Source organism: Sander lucioperca, chromosome 15 (assembly GCF_008315115.2).
Source record: "Sander lucioperca isolate FBNREF2018 chromosome 15, SLUC_FBN_1.2, whole genome shotgun sequence".
Taxonomy (NCBI): domain Eukaryota; kingdom Metazoa; phylum Chordata; class Actinopteri; order Perciformes; family Percidae; genus Sander; species Sander lucioperca.
Genome location: NC_050187.1, coordinates 15,989,990 through 16,007,026, shown reverse-complemented (window position 1 = coordinate 16,007,026; position 17,037 = coordinate 15,989,990). Strand labels below are relative to the sequence as shown.

General features: G+C 42.6%; 1 protein-coding gene across 3 annotated transcripts in view; it reads right to left on the bottom strand.

The window, feature by feature from the left end:
• Window positions 1–3,098: 3,098 nt before the first annotated feature.
• mcu (mitochondrial calcium uniporter) overlaps window positions 3,099–17,037 on the bottom strand; it is a 52,714-nt gene continuing 38,775 nt past the window's right edge. For all 3 annotated transcript variants that reach the window (XM_031302385.2, XM_031302395.2, XM_031302401.2), the window contains exons 3-9: window positions 7,852–7,915; window positions 6,050–6,220; window positions 5,528–5,632; window positions 5,209–5,369; window positions 4,303–4,506; window positions 3,509–3,625; window positions 3,099–3,310 (exon numbers count right to left, since the gene is read on the bottom strand). In XM_031302385.2, coding sequence (XP_031158245.1) covers window positions 3,230–3,310; window positions 3,509–3,625; window positions 4,303–4,506; window positions 5,209–5,369; window positions 5,528–5,632; window positions 6,050–6,220; window positions 7,852–7,915 — 903 coding nt within the window. In that variant the 3' untranslated portion in view covers window positions 3,099–3,229. The remainder of the gene's footprint in view (window positions 3,311–3,508; window positions 3,626–4,302; window positions 4,507–5,208; window positions 5,370–5,527; window positions 5,633–6,049; window positions 6,221–7,851; window positions 7,916–17,037) is intronic.

Genomic DNA, 17,037 nt, shown 5'->3' with positions numbered 1-17,037 from the left:
GCAACACCCTCTTTATAATAAAGTTTCCCTATATTTGATATATTTTGTTTTTTTTTTAAAAATAAACAAGAAAACAAAAACCAGGCAATAAAAAGGTGGATGGTGTGATAAAAAGAAGGAGGTGATGATGGAGAGAAGTGTAAAAAACAGCAGAGGGAAGGATTGGACTGTAGACAGAGACTCTCACCTGCCACAGTACATCTCCAAGGAAACGCCACCGTCATCGTGTGTGTGTGTGTGTGTGTGTGTGTGTGTGTAAACTGGCCTACTCAGGAAAAACACATGACTGATATGAAGTTAGATGAGGGCGGAATTGATTTCTACCACTATTGGCAGTTGGTGATTAGGGGCAAAGGATTCATGAATATTGTGGTCTAAACTTTGTCTGCAGTGCACTCACGCTTCAACACACAGGTTCCCATTTCCACTCCTAAACATTTAAATGTAATCCTCCTTTATTTAAAGGTTTCATTCCAAATAAGAGATTAACTATGGCAATGAACTTATTATTGCCATTTACCAAATTGCTACATTATCTATACCTTTAAAATCATCCAAAAGGCACAGTTTCCCTTGGAGATAAAACGCACGCGTGCGCACGCACGCACGCACGCACGCACGCACGCACACACACACACACACACACACACACACACACACACACACACACACACACACACACACACACACACACACACACACACACACACACACACACACACACACACACACACACACACACGACCAAATCCTGCCTTAAGATCTGCATGGCTAACTTTTGATTTGACCTAAAAGCATGCATTTTAATCGAAAATCGGCAGTTAAACACAAGGATCTCTTCAGTAGGATTCAGCCAACTGTCCACACGAGACACACAAGCAGGATCTTGAATTAGACTATGTTCAGGGACGTCATGTCATTGAGAGGGGCCTTCAATCCTCACCCTGAACAGAAAACTAAGTGTAAGCTGACAAAGGTTTATTTAATGACCATCCCAAAAAAATGGACAACATAAACATATGGCTTCTATAACCTTTGATTTAACCTATCGGGGAGGGGATGAGACTTCAGCTAGATGTGGCAAAGAAAAGTGTCCAATTAGGTACAAAATTGCAGTAATGCTCCTACACATTCACAAATTTCTACTGAGGGCACACCACAGCATGCAGTCTACCCTGCCGTGTCATCGGGGGGAGCAGGGGGGCATTACAGCAACAGTGGGAGGAGAAAACTCAAAAAAGCCTCTGTGAATCAGTGCCATGATGCTTTTTTTAATGTAGCCTTCTGTTATTTTGTCAATAAGCATTGTAAAGGGAGAATCATGAAAAAATTTGTTGAAATGCACATCACATGCCGTTAAACTAAAGGCCAGGTCACTGAAAATCTGATAATATACACCTCTAAGAACAATACTTTCGATTGGAAAAGGAGAAAATATTGAACTGCAGGCAATTTACTCAAATCCTGCACCTGCTGTATAATGCGGCTTTACTCTTTTTAAAAGCCTCTCAGTTCATCAGATATATTAAACTACTGTATACCTTGCCTGTGGGTTTGTCTGAGACAATGGTCACTACACAGTTTAACGCCTCCATTATGTTCAGCATTTCCGCAGCAATCTTTGTATTCATGAGATGGTTATACAGGTCAAGCATGGCATTATCCACATCCCATCTGCGTTGCTCAAAATCAATTCCAATCAAAGCGATTTTCACCCTGATTTGGCTTCAACATGGTTTCCCCCTCTTTGGTGGCCATGCACAGGAGCCTTACATCCAACCTTGGATGTAGTTACTGTGAATTACATTGTGTGTGTTTGTCATGACAAAATATAAAACAGTTAGTTCAAGTTAGTAAATGCATACATTATTATGCTTTGTGTGTGTGTGCGTTGGACAGTTAGCGGGTGTCCTTCATGGCAGGAGATCTTCAGAGGATGTAAATGAGTTTCTGATGAAACAATGTTTGTAAGAGAGCTCCTCCCCCCACTGAAAAAAACTAGCCTCTGGTCATCTGTTTATTTGATTGTATACATATATATATATATATATATTTATATTCTTTTCATAACAAATATACTATGGCTTTCAAAATAAAAAGTGCCAAAATATTTTTTTTGGAATAAAAGAACACACAGTGATGTTGTTGTCGGTAGTACTCTCATACTCAATACGCAGACCGGGCCGCTACAGGACGTCAACAGGAAGAGGAAACCAGGCGTCGTCATGCCTATATCCTGCGAGTCGAGACAGGCTCCTGACAAAGGTCACACTGGGAGGGACAGCTGTCCGTCACCTGGAGAAGGCGTGGCCCAGGGAGGGGGAGGCCACAGGAAGACGAAGGTCCCCCTGATGGTGCGACTGCAGTCAGGACTTCCTTGTAAACTTTAACGTGTGGGGTGGGAACTTTCTGGAGCCTACCAAGAGTAGGTGTGTGTGTGTGTTGACAGTTTGACTGCTAGAGGAAGCAGGACTACACTGCTGTGTTGACCAGGGCTGAGTGGCCAGGGTCGATGTCCCAGTGTACCCCAAAAGTCCCACACACACACACACACACACACACACACACACACACACCCGCACGCACGCACACACACACACACACACACACACACACACACACACACACACACACACACACACACACACACACACACACACACACACACACACACACACACACACACACACACACACACACACACACACACACACACACACACACACACACACACACACACACACTTAATGACTGCCCCTCTGCATGTCCTCTGTTCTGGAGTGTCTAGAGGTGTAATAATTCCTGTTTGCCCCCTGGACTTCCCTGCAGGCTGTCCCTCCGGAGACTTGAGGCATATCCATAGTGCCCAGTGTTATTCCTTCCATCATCATTGTCCTTTTCATCATCCTCGCCATCCTTCAGCTGTGAGAGTTTTTCAGTTCCCAGTACTCTCGCCATCCTTCTTCGTCTTTTAGCGGTTTTCACTTGCAATTCCAACTGAAGTTTTCAGTCAGGAAAGTAAAAAGAAAAAAAAGAAAAAAAAGAAAAAAAAGGAGAAAAAACTAACTCCCACAGTCAAGACAGGGATGGGATTTTTGGGTGTGGGAGGGAGGAGTCTGAGGAAAGAGTTGGGGGTAAAAGGGGAGGGAGAAGGGTGTTGGACAGAAGAGGGAAGAGGGAAAGGGGGTTTGCAGGAGCGGAGAGAGGAGGAAGTCATTATCAATTCCTATCAATTTTTACTGGCGGTGAGCTGCTGAACTGGGAGCTGGAGCTGGAGTGGGTCCCGAAGACGCTTCAGATCCAACTCCACCTGGACGGTGCACAAAGAGAGAGAGGCAGGGTAGAGTAAAAAATATGAAAAGAAAGTGTATGGGAAATTGTATGAAACTAGGTCTTAGTACAGCCGTTACAAATCAAAGTATTGGACTGTAAAATGTGAGAATCCCCAGTGTGACTGAAGTGCTCATGTTACATCACAGAACATCTAGCTTTCACCAAGCGACTGTACCTCAGCGATATCATCCTTCAGCTTGTTGTACTTCTCAATGTCGAAGCGTGTCCTTTTCACTCCCTTGTGGAAGAACAGCAGATACTGTCTGTCTCTAGCGTCGGGGTAAACGTACTCCTGCAGGTTATGAAGAAACACAGATGGAGCACTTTGTAAGAGGAACCAGTTTATCATATATCGTCCATGTTCTGCTTTCTATGCCTTGGGTCCAGATGGACTCCACGTCCTTGGAGTACAAAGCTATCGGTAATTTATGAATGCTGAATAACCAGACCAGCCTGTTTAATAGCTACAAATATTACAATTGAATGCAGGGTGTTGCAAAGCGAAGACAACCATTGGTTTTCATTAGCATAATGTTTTTTTCTCTGGTTGCTGAAACATAACGTTAAAAAAAGGACAATTTACCTCAAAAAATTACATCTATATCTATAGATAGATATATATATAGACATACTAATATGAAAACCTTTACGATTAATCAGCTAATCGTTTAGTATACATAATGTCCGGAAATCACGAATAGGATTAGACCAAGGTAACATGTTTAGATTGCAAAAACCAAAATATTTTATTTATAATACAAACGTAATATAAAACGCAGCAAATCCTCATATTTGAGAAGCTTGAGCCACAGAAAGTATGACATTAAGTTTAATACATGACTTAAATGATTAATTGTCTATCACAATTGTCAACTAATCATTTTAGCTCTAACCCAAGCACTAGCAGAAGATGCTTATTACACTTATGAATATGTATTTGCATACTTTTTGTGTTTCGTTGGGTCTTACCTGGCGTGTAAGCACGAAGTAGGCGTACATGGCCATGGCCGTGCCATAAGTGATAAAGTAGGTGACGGGCTCCATGATATCCCAGGAGTACTCCCACCAGGTGAGCCTGGCCAGGATGCCAAACTGGGTAGCCATATACGCCATGCCGCCCCACAGCACCCAGGTGGTACGCCGCTCTGCCTTCCTATTCAGCTCCTCCTTCACCTACACAGAAGTCAAGAAAAACGCAAGCAGTCAGCCAGTTTAAATAGAACAAAAGAAGTGGATATGTGGATATGAGAATCGAGTTAGGAAGAAGGATAGAGGCCGGGTCAGCTGTTCTTTAAACCCTTGATAGCCCCTTACCCATAATTAAGATAACTCAACTGGTCAGACCTTCTTAATTAGTAATCATTAATGGCTGAGTAGAAACAAGGCCTGATATCTTAAACTAATGATACAATAAAATAACTAGGAGGGCATTCGGATAGTGCAGACCTCCGCCAAGGAAATGCCCTATCTCGCAATGTAACCGAAAGTGAGTGATTATTTCATGTATTTCCCTCGTGATTTGGATCAGATCCAAAAATTAATGGGTTTTAATGAAAATCTGGCCAGTAGTTTTTCGTAATCCTGCTGTCAAACAGACAAACAAACCAAACCGAAAAAAACAACCTCTCTGGCGGAAGTAATAATAATTATCTGCAGATAAGAGGATTATACAAATCAAAATTCTGAGCAACTACAGCGCCTCTTAGCTTCCATGGAAAAGCACAAAATCGGATGATTTCATTGCAAGGTCACTTACGTTTTACTGTTCAATTATTTGTCAAACATTTGGTTGGCTGGTTAAAAACCTTGCAATGTTTTGTGGGTCTAGCTAAGAGCAGCAGTGAACTTGTACACCCAGCAACAAAAATGTTAGACCTTCTCTAAGGGGCGGAGTTGAGAGTTGAGGTCCTCCAGTCGTCCAATCAGCTCCCGTTCCTTGCCGAGTTGGTGCTCCTCGATGCGCAGGGTGGTGTAGAGCTGCTGCACCAGAAACTTGACGTCATTCAGCCTTTCCGCCTCCTCATGGGGCAGCAGCTCTGAAGCACACAGACACATATGCAAACAAATACAGGCATTCAGTCTTTAATATGATCCTCCACAAACCATTCTTCCTCTTATTGGTAGTGACTCCCACTGTGTGGAAATGACTCAGAGCAAACAGTACAGACTCTGCCTTTTCTTTGCCAGTCCTCACCTCTCCTTGGTGGCCGCACGAGGTGTGTGGTGTCATTAATGACGAGCTTAAAATCATCCAGCAGCAGGATATCTATGCCTGTGGAGGAGGCGACCCTCGCTCCATCTGGAGAGAGAGAGAGAGAGAGAGAGAGAGAGAGAGAGAGAGAGAGAGAGAGAGAGAGAGAGAAATGTAAAGGGATGCGGTGATGAATAGCCACTTCAAACACCCTTGACATCTCTTGATAATCAGGCTTGTTGTCACTGGAGGTAAAAGCAGATGCACTTACACACTACGAGTAAGATTTCAGTTCCTGTATAATAATAACCCCCTGTGCAGAGTGAGGGATGAAAAATAATTTCATGATGCATGCAGTGGTATTAAATTCTGATACAAAGCCCCAGCTGCGGGAACCCTTAACAGTATCAAAACACAAGAACACATCATGTAATGACATGCATACGTATGTATAACCTGCCGAGGTAAATGGATACAGCAGTGGCGGTGTGTGTGTGTGTACACTACTTGTGTTTGCGAACATACCCGTGGAGTAGATGGCTACCCGGTCGATGCCTCTGTCCTCTGCTTGGAGCTGTTGCAGGAAAACTCCCACACAGTCACTGAGAGGCTTGAGGGTGAACTGACAGCGCTCTCGCCTGGATGGCAAACTGACTGAGATCACCGGCAGACCGTTCTGATACACCACTGTCACCTCTGTGGGAGGGGGGGGGGGGTTGGAGAATGTGAAATGGCACCCCAATGTCTTAAATGAACCATGGAAATAAGCTTCCATGTACTCTGCTCCCTCTGATTAAAGAAACTGAAAATTGAATTTAGTAGTTAGTATACTCTTCTGTGACTGACATCTGATATCTGATAGGATCTAACTGCTGTAAACACTGCGTACAGTATCGGCAAACGGCAACTAATTCAAGAGTCATTTGTAAATACAGGACATCTGATTCAATAGATGACTCGATCTTATTTATCAGTGTGCTGCTCATACACATGCAAGTACAGGTTTATACATGTAGACACAGACATCCACTGACTGCTGATTTTGCCAAAAATAAGCCCACTCTCGACTGTCGGGTCCTGAAGATCAATACAGTATAATATTGCTAACCTTTCCATTTGTTGATGCCAACTATTGATATTTCTTATTCCCATGGAAAGGCTAAAAGATCTCTAAATGATGCTTGTACGGTGGGACTGACAATCAGAAATACCTTGAGGTAACACATTGCTATTCATTGATTTCTTTTATAAGGTTTTGGCTTTTCATAGTAGCAAACAAACGAAAAAAAAAAATGAAATGAATCAGTGCGCCTCGGAATAACACAATGGACTCCAAACACTATTTTGAAGTTCATGGTGCATTTCAATGATTAGTGTGGGCCTCCGCTGCTGTTTTGTAGCACCACCATAATAATTGTAATTTTTAACCCAAACAGCTGAGTTCTGCTTAGTTGCACTTTATTTTTCTAGCATACTGTTAATGGTCTGTATTCCAGCTCTTTTGGTCCGTAATTAAACTCTGGTTATAATGAGCCCGTACAGCTTATACCATTACCATGCTGAGTGTCCCCTAATGACAGAGGCATGAATCAATGCAGTGAGCTGTGGGCTCACGGCGGAGATGATCCAAGCTGCCTTGTTGCTGCTGCACACAACAACCTCTTCCTCCTGCTCAGGGGGACCACTGCAGTGAATCAGCAGATCTCTGCATGGGCACCAAAACGTGAAGAATCATCGGCTGCCATAGGCAGCACCAGCTGGGCTCGGCTTCAAAAGTGTCTCTTGACCATGTTCAAAGACGCACAGGTGCAGAGATGCAGAGATTTAATTTCACACCTACTTCTTCATTACGGTGACAATTTTGAATCCTTGCCCTGAGCATCATAGCTGTTTCTGCACCTGTTCCCTTTGTCCTCTAATATCCTGTCATCACAGCCACATTGCTAAAAGTGTGAGGATCCTGTGCCTATCTCTGCTCCTATTCCTACAGCTATCAATCCCACTTTAAAATCACATCAGCATGTTCTGCAATGCTGCTGGCTTCTCCTCAGCCCCCCTACCTCTCTCTTCTTCCCTTTGTTCACGCTCTCCATCTTTCCCGTCTCTCACACAGACGAGCAGATGCTTCCCCGAGACAGATTCCATATTAATATGGCTACTGACTGTTAATTCCAAATGAGCCTCCGCTGTCTGATCAATGCAGAACTTATTTACGTGCAGAACTAATTTGTCTCAGACGGGGAGTAGAGGCTTGATTTGGGAAACCATTGATACAGCTCATATGGACCGAAATAAACTGAATGAACTGAGAGGGGGAAAGGACTTACCTTCTGGAACAGCGGAGGAACACAACAGTCTCTGTCCATGCCATGAGGGGGCGCCCCTCCAAACCTGCAGACAGGAAGACAAAAGGGCAACAACCTGTTTATTTATTCCACTTGTGCACAGCTTCTTCTTATCTAATGTTTTCGTTCTTTTTCAGTGTGCTGTAAGTCAGCGTGTGACACTCAGCAACTTAACACTACCCTACTCTATGCAATTTACTTCTCTACATAATTGTTTATTCCCTAGACTGCCTGAGTATTATGTTACAAAATGGCTTCCTCTGTTGCAGTTTCTAGAAACATTCCAATATCTAGGCTGGAGCCACACCCAAGAAGCGGAGATCCAACTGCAGCCTGCAAATATTTTAGAATGGGATGACACAAAAACACACACGCACACACACAAGCAGAGCCTCTCACATCTAAATACACCGGTACTCAGACATACAAACCACCACTTGGAGGAAACCAGCCCAGTGGGAGACACAGAAAGAAGGCGGCCAAATGCAGTCTGAATAACAACAATGTAGTTTAGTATGAATTCTCCACTTGTGCCACAGAGTGGTGTGATTGAGGGAGGGAGGGAGGAGGGGAGGAAGAACGAATAGAGCAGCAGAGCTTGGGGAAACCCTTCTTTTTTCTGTTTTGCTACTGTACACAGTCAGCACAAGAAAGTAGGTGTGTCTGCACACGTTTCAAATTACAGAGCTCGTCACGTTTTCTGCCGAGCGGTGATGGAGCCTTTTAAGACATTAGACAGGCTGTCGGATCCCTTCACACTTACACTGAGCGATGGGGAGTGAGGATGAGACATCGGAAATCAAGAAAGAAAGAGTGCGAAAACAGAAATGTATTTTTAGTTAGGGATGTAACGATTACCGGTGTAACGGTAAACCACGATAAAAATGTTGACGATAACAATTATCGTTTTCATTTAAAATATCATTATTAGAACTCAACAAAATCAGTCCTTGTCCATTCCTAGCCTATCATCACTTGAAGAAATGATGGTGATAGACTGCCAGTGAAGGGGCTTGATTTCCAAGATATATAATGAACTGTTTGGTGAATCTTCAGAAACTCCAGCTTGAGTCCTGGAGAGAGGACCTACAGGAGAATATCTCCATTGAGGAGTGGGAGAGGGCGTGTACCAAAGCACAATTACAAACAGTGAACACACGTTTAAAATTTCTGCAGTACAACTGGTTAATGCGTTCTTACATGACTCCAGTTAAACTTAACAAATTCAATAATGCCATACCGGATGTTTGCATTAAATGTGACAAGGAAAAGGGAACAATTTTCCATTGTTTGTGGCAGTGTTCTCAAATAAAGAAATTCTGGGAAGACAGTGTATTGAGAAAATATTAGAGATACATTTACATTTAGAACCAAAAAAAATTCTACTGGGATTCTACCCAGCTAACTGTAACATAAGAAAGAAACATCAATTATTTTTAGATATAGGTCTGTTGTTGGCTAAAAGAGTCATTGCAATTGCTTGGAAAGAGGTGGATAGACCAAGGATAGGTAAATGGCTTTCAGAATTAAGAGCAACTCTGCCTTTAGAAAAGATCATGTATGCAATCAGGGGTAAGCAACCAATTTTTGATAACGTCTGGGGCCCTTTTAGAAATTTCCTTGCAAATAAAGACTTGTCTCGTTTGGTGGAAACACCTGGGGACGACCCATAAGTAGCCCCCTGCAGTTCATTTGGGAAAAATGTTTGTCTGGTTTTGAATGACCATTATCTAATTTATGTGTAGTGCACACTTGAGAGTATGAGCAGTGCACGGTTGGTTTTTTACTTATTCCCCCCTTCTTATTTACTTATGTAGTATTTGTATTATTATTTTATTGTGTATTTCAGTTGCTTTTTTCTTTAGTTATTTATATTTATTTATTTGTGTTGTTGTTTGGTTGTTATGTCTTGGTCAGTGTTTGATGGACATGGGTTCGGCAAGGTTTGGGGCAGTAGTTTTGAGTCTCAGTGGTTATATGTAAATGTTATTATGTCTGGAAATAAATAAAGATATTGTGGGAAAAAAAAAAAAATTATTATTACGGTGGATTACCACGGTGTGGAAACCGTGTGTTTAATCCTTCCCAGCTTCATCCGAGTCTCCTGAAGTTGCCGCGCAGGCGCACTGCGTAGCCTACCTGCACTTCTTGAAGTTGGAATCATGGCGGAAGGAGGAGATGACAGCGCTCCGGACATTTGATGTTAAAAGTTGCACTTTTGATAAGGTTTTGCCTATATTTTTGTAATATAATAAACACTGTTACACTTTTTGAAACTATTTCAGCTTGTGTAGGCCTATCAGTGCTTTCTGAACATATTAAACACACTTTTAAAAACCGTGATAATTTTGGTCACTATAACCGTGAGGTTAAATTTTCATACCGTTACATCCCTATTTTTAGTTATGTGCACACGCACAAATACAATCTGCTTCTACTGCACCTCAAAAAAGGCTCTGTTTGTCTACCGACTGGTCCCGATTTGTGACACCGTAGTGCTGTAATATGAACCATCTGGACCACAGAAAATGAACCATCATCTGTAATTAAGCTGTAAATGATTACATAGATATTGCTTTCTTTTCTGTTGTGATAAATGCTGCCACAATACCAAACACAAGCCCACAACCATAACCCTAACCCTTAGAGCAAGGGAAAAGCTGAATTAGAATACAACATAAGTATTTGTGTGTATATAATAAGTGTGTGCTGTCAACTGGATATGCTTATACAGTATGTTCTCCTATGAGTGCAAAGCGTCACCACAGGCTTTCAAACAGACCTGTCTGCATGGCATTTAGCACCCAGCAGGCCTCAGTCTGATGCACTCACTCTGTGTACAACTGTGGTAATGTCTGATTTACGATATGCACACAATCTGACCGCCACTGAGCCCGACCACAACAGCAGAAATTCAAAGCTCTTCACAACGTCTCTTTATGACTTCATACTGACAGTTATGAAGTGAAAACATATCTCCAGGTAGAACAGGTGTGCATATGTGTGTGTGCATTGATGTGTATATGATGTCACTGCAAACAGATGCTTTCTGTATCCGTAGCACTGAGCTAAACAGGAGCACCGTGGATACCCAGCATCCACCCATCAAGGCAATTCTTCAGTAGCAGCCAGCAAATGATCGACTTCAGAGAAGCAAGATCAAGGCTTGACTGCTGAGGCCAGATTCTATCATCAGTCAGCAGTACAGATATCCTGGCTAACTCTGTGATACAGGCAGCAACAGAGGATATATTTTATTCCGCTGTATGCCTCATAAGAGGGCCCAGTGACAAAGCATGAAGGTGGTGGAATATAGTGGCTCATGTTTCATAGGTCTGGGTCAGATTACAATAGTACTTTCAGAACTTTTTTTAAGTTTTGTTTACTGCTTACAGTACATGCATCCTGGTCTTAACCATGCACATCCCCACAAAACTGAAAATACTTTTTTACAGGGCCAGCAGTGGAACTTCCTGTAAACTCAGAATCGACCTGACATCTACAGACGCCAATCAAGCGCTGCTGATTAGATGTCCCGGCTGTCAATCAGGGGATGAGACTGCCAATCACATCTTCAAACCATAGAGATGATGTGGAAGGGATAAATGTTAAGATCAACACAAACAATGACATTTAGCCACCTGTCACTACTTGATACAATGGAAATTGTTGAGGATATTCAGTAGCTTACCATGACTGACATGAATTAGTGATGAGGTGCTAAACAGTCTGCTGTCAGCTCTGGATTATGACTGCTGCCTCCATTTTCTTTTTTTAGAGAGATTTTCCTCACCAGGCGAGCAATGCTACACTGACTATCCACCATGCAGAGGCTCAGTGAGGGTCCACAGAAACTGAAAACTTTCTTGCAAATGCAGGGAATAGTGAAGAACAAGAAGTCTGAAAGCATCTTTGAAAAGTAACTCCTACCACTGCAGCTGTGATGCAGTTCCAGTGTAAACTAAGCACCACCACAGGGATCAGAGGGGTGTATGCATGTGTGTGTGTCTACGCATCAGGACTGTAAAACTCTTGCTTTTGATACCACCAGGCCAAAGATGACAGAAGAACTGCACAGTCTGCAGAGAGCAGTCCAGCACTGTTTCACTCATTCATTAATTTCAGCTGCTTGAAGCTAGGAGAAAAGATTTCACTGAAATACCCACAACATCAGTGGCACCAACCCACACACCCCGACACAGGGCAGCATCGCACACATAAGCAAATATGGTGCTGGCGTGTGTGTATATTCATCTGTGGAGTGACATGTACGTGTGAATGTACCTCTGTGTGTTTGCAGGTGGCGTGTGTCTTTGTGTGTGTTTGTATGTGTGTGTGTGTCCACCCGTCTGTTCACCAGCCTGTTTGTCAGCAGTAGTTGCAGGGCAACTGAGCGAAGCCCCCCCGCCTCCTCTCCCTCGGCACACAGCCACTGAAACGCTGCCTGAAATATTTAACAGCGTAGCAGCAGTCAATAGCACAGCAACCTTGGAATCATTGTCATACGAGTAAGAGAGGCAGAGAAAGAAAGAAAGAAAGAAAAGGGCATAGACGATGGCTGGGAAGATGGACAGATGAGCTGGAAGAGAGAAAAGAGGTGTGGAGGAGGAGGAAAAAGAATTTGAGGATAAATGGAGCAGCAGCAGGGGAGCGATAGAGATAAATGAAGGCTGGAGTAAAATGGTGTGAGTCACGAGTGCGCCTGCATTTCTAACCATGTGCTGCACTGTACCCTGCAGCAGACAATCCCTCCCCACTGAAACGTGACTGTACTCTGTGTGTGAAGTGGAGATGGTGGCGAGAAAGAGAGAGGGGAGGGAGGGATGAAGGGAAACGGAGGAAGGTGCTGGGAGGGGTGGGGGTGGGATGGAGGGAGAGGGGGGAGGGGGGGACTGCTGATCACTGCAGTAAAGGAATCCCTCGTCTAGAAAAGGGGGGTTGCCCCTCGCCTTCACCCTTGCTCCATATCTCCCTCCCTCCATCTCTGTCTTTCTCACACTGAATCCTGACGTGCTGGTTTTGATCTTCTTTCAAATCTCATCTGCACTGCGCTTTAACTTCCACTGCATTTCATCATACCACGTGTGTGCATTTCCCTTCAATTAAGAAAACCTCTCCCCAGTTCAAAATCTCGCTTTCAGTGTAGTAAATGCACAGTGAGCAAGGACCCAGTAGATCATACAGTATATACTTTGGGAGATAAAAATAATTTTGATACACCGAGGACAATATAAGGCTTCTTAGTAGCACAGGCTATGTGCTACATACCGAGTCCTTCCCTGCTCTCACGTAACGTAGTAACACATATAAGAGGTATGATATTGATCTGCAGTAAAGATGAATTATCCTCATACAGTATGACCATAACAAAGATATGCCAGGTTTCAGTGAAAATAAAAAAAACACAGCACACATTCACACTGTATAAACCTGGGGGAGGGAATCGGCACACATTTGAGAGTGAAACTGCTGCATCTCTGGTTACTATCAATATTTCCCCTATGTGTTTCAGCAACATTATGAAATTATTGTTCTCATTTCAGTCCATATTATGTATGTGGAGAAATTTGATTTATTAGGCTCCTCCTGTTAGCAGAGCCGCTTTGAGTGTGAACTGAAACTACTGCCAGTGTTGTTCAGCCAAAGAGATACTAAAGACATTATTTTTATTTATAATTATTTTAGCAGTTCAGTGCAAGTGATAAAATGTATGACGTGTTCAGGTGTTACAGCTAACTCAATTTAGACATTTCGATGAAATCATAATTTCTATTTTTACAAATTAGTTGAGCTTCTCTACAATATGTCCACGTACCCCTTGGCAACTACAGAAGTGCCTGATAATATATAAAGGCGATTAGGACAGCATTCCAATTAATACTTTTTATTGCCACACGACAAACTGCAGAAGTGTCCCCTGGGGTATAAGTACCCATGGTTGTCAAAGCATTACTGTACATATATGGAGTGCTGCTTCTTTTAGCTTTGTTGTTATGACTGGATCTGAACACAAAATGACACAGCTGTTTAAAAATCCCCTCTCCCTTTAGAACACATCCTTTTATCTCCAGAAACGCCACAGGGAAAATCTGGTTGCCGAGCACGGCGAAAAAATGTCTCTGTGTGGGTAAGTGTGTAACAGACACCAGCGCTGAGGAATAATGTCGCTCACATAATTCCCATTTCATGGTGCCCTTCAGGGGGAGTGCAAACCTCTGTCATTTATCTACACAATGACTGCATCCATCTATGTGGTAATGTGCTGTCCTGGGCAGCGCCTAAGGGCCAGATAACACGAGAGTCATACAAAGTCATTCAGGGATACCTCAACCATGTCAATAGTGCACATACTATTCTAGGCATCACTGAACACAAGTATTTAAATCATCTTTTAATGGGTTTTTTTCAATTCCTTTCACTAGTTGAAGTCATAACGTAATAGATTTACAATCAAAGGAGCTGGGATCAATTTCCCAATGGCCCAGTGGTTTGATAAAGGCTAGGGTCAAGGATAGGTGTGGTGTGGTGCTCCATCATGCTACAATGACAGGCGAAGCTGAGAGAGGAGAGCATGGTGGAGGTGGTGGCAGTGCGAGGTTACTGTATGTCGATGACAATACATGCTGAGATAGATAAATATGAATCCAGTCTGAAGGACAGGACAGACAGCACCCTACTTTCATCCAAGAGGTGTACCAAAAAAGCTGATTAAAAAACAAGAAACTCAGTGCCTATAACTGAAGCTAGAGAAACAGAATTTACAGTACATCCCCAATAATCAGCTGTGACAAGCTGCCGACTCAACTTTACTATTTCCATATGGATTGTTAGAGTATGCGAATGAGATTTATGAGGTACTCAACTGGAAATACACCATGTCCACTATCTCAGCTGCTGGAAGGAATGTGTGCGGACGACGCTCTCCTTTATTGTCCTATTGTAATGTCTACGTTTTTTGTATCCTTCTAACTTTATTACTCTTTTATAGCACATTAAGAGACTGCTGACTGTGTCTTTTTGAAAACTCATTTCCAGTGATGTGCGGTATTTTATTTTACAGAAATAATTGAATATCAACTAAATTATATGATTATATATTATTTATATTTTATTACTTAAAGCGTGAGTATACTTTTCACTACCTTACTAATCTTACATTAACAGACCTATCTCACTGTAGCGCTGTGTCAGCACATATTCCTTTTAACCAATCACAACCGCCCCCGAAAGCAGTGACGGTGCTCTTTGCAAAATAGATAGCGGAGATAGCGGCAATGACTGGACAGCAATGTCCAGTTGAGCCAGACTACTACCACAAACAAATTTTGTATTTTGTATTTATTTATTTAGAGAATGTCAAATTTAGCATATAAAAGACCACAGCAATTGTTAAAAACATATCCAAAAAATGTATAAAAATGGTTAAAAGAAAAGAGATAATTAATATCATTAGTGAATTTCCTTAATTACATGAACGAAAAAGGAGTAGGAAGAAGTATAAACTCATTTTATCCTACCGCAAACAAAGGAAGCAACTTACAAAAAGTACACAATCAGACATTTTCTCAAATAGCAGTCTGTCTTGACGATTGAACATGGGTTTTAGGTTGACGATTCAGAACTGAACACAGTAAATCTTAGCTGGGACACTCCTAATTCATTCCTGCCAAGACGCAAATTATTATTTTTTATAACCAATTAATGTTAAGACTATTGTTAATTGATCAATTGTTTAGTGTGTAAAATGTCAGAAAAAAGTATGAATGTCCATCAGTTTCCCAGAACCCAGGGGGACATCTTCAAATTGTCAGAACATGTTTGGCCTTTTTTTTTTTTTAATAAACAGTGATTAATCGATTATCAAATTGATTTATTTTCTGTTGACTGACAAACTGAATTCCCCTCACACTGAGGGAAAAAGTATTAAACTGCTAACTCGCAACTTATACGTACAGTAAGTTATACAGGTGATATGTAAAGGTCATATTTTGGCGGTGCAGTATGGCTGATGTGTCCAGTTTTCTATCTCACTCCTGTGCCACCTCCTCCATCTGCTCTGCTCCGGGGACGAGGTCCTGCCCACTCAGCTCCTTGCAGCCTCCACTTTCCCACTGTGGGGTTAACAAGTTGAAAAGCACATTTGCGCCCGTTCAAAGCCACTCACAATCCTAATGCACACACCCACATTCTCTGTTCCCTGAGAATTACATATAGACCTAGATAAGGCGGGCACTCAGTAATTGCTACAGAAGAAAGTGGACGTGAGTACAGTGTGACAGTAATCACTCAGTTTCCCACCTCAGCGGCGATGAGCTTATGTAATGAAAGAAAATACTGCCTTTTCTCTCCGCTATGTTCCTCGTCTGGTAAAAGCCATTAACAGATATGAAATCTGCAGTCACATCCTTGAACGGCACAGTATTAAGTAATCTCCGCTCACACATGGAGAGGGAAAACTTCGACAAAGCACAGCACGTCCCACAAAAAGGCCTGTACCAATCTGACCTCTCTACTGTAATGCAGACTTGATGGTAGAAACCTGATTAGGATCAAACATCAAACCCCCATACCAGTTACAGCAAGATATAAATATTTCCATCTTAATATTTCATCCCATTTCAATAAACTGCCTTTCAGACCCTGGACATGCTTTGATTAATTAATGCCAGCTCATAGCTTGCTTAATCCATGGGATAAAATCTCTCAGCTGTGAATTAATCCATCTCTATGGCACGTGGGCTACTTCAGAAGGGCCAGAAGGCCCCTCATACTCACACCATCCCTCCACCCCTCCCTGGGACCAACAACACTGGAATCTGATGCATTATTAAACAGCGGTGCAGGCTTTAACCCATGAGCTTAGAAGACAACCAGCGCTTGGCTGTGCTTCACAGCTCTGCTCCTCGAAGGACTCAATCCGGCTGCAGGGGCAGCATCTGCCTTTTCAGACTTCCTCGAGTCCCGTTTGAAATCAGAGCGGTGCAGGGATTGAAAATGGTGTTTGCATGCATAATGTGTACCTATACAGTATGCCTGCTGGTGTGTGCATGTTCAGTCTGCATACCCTCTTTGATTGCTCATACACCAGATGGCACTAACTGCTTGTGTCAGTGGTAATTTCAGTGCAGGTCACGCAACACTCAGCCCCTCACCTACTGTGGTGGAGAA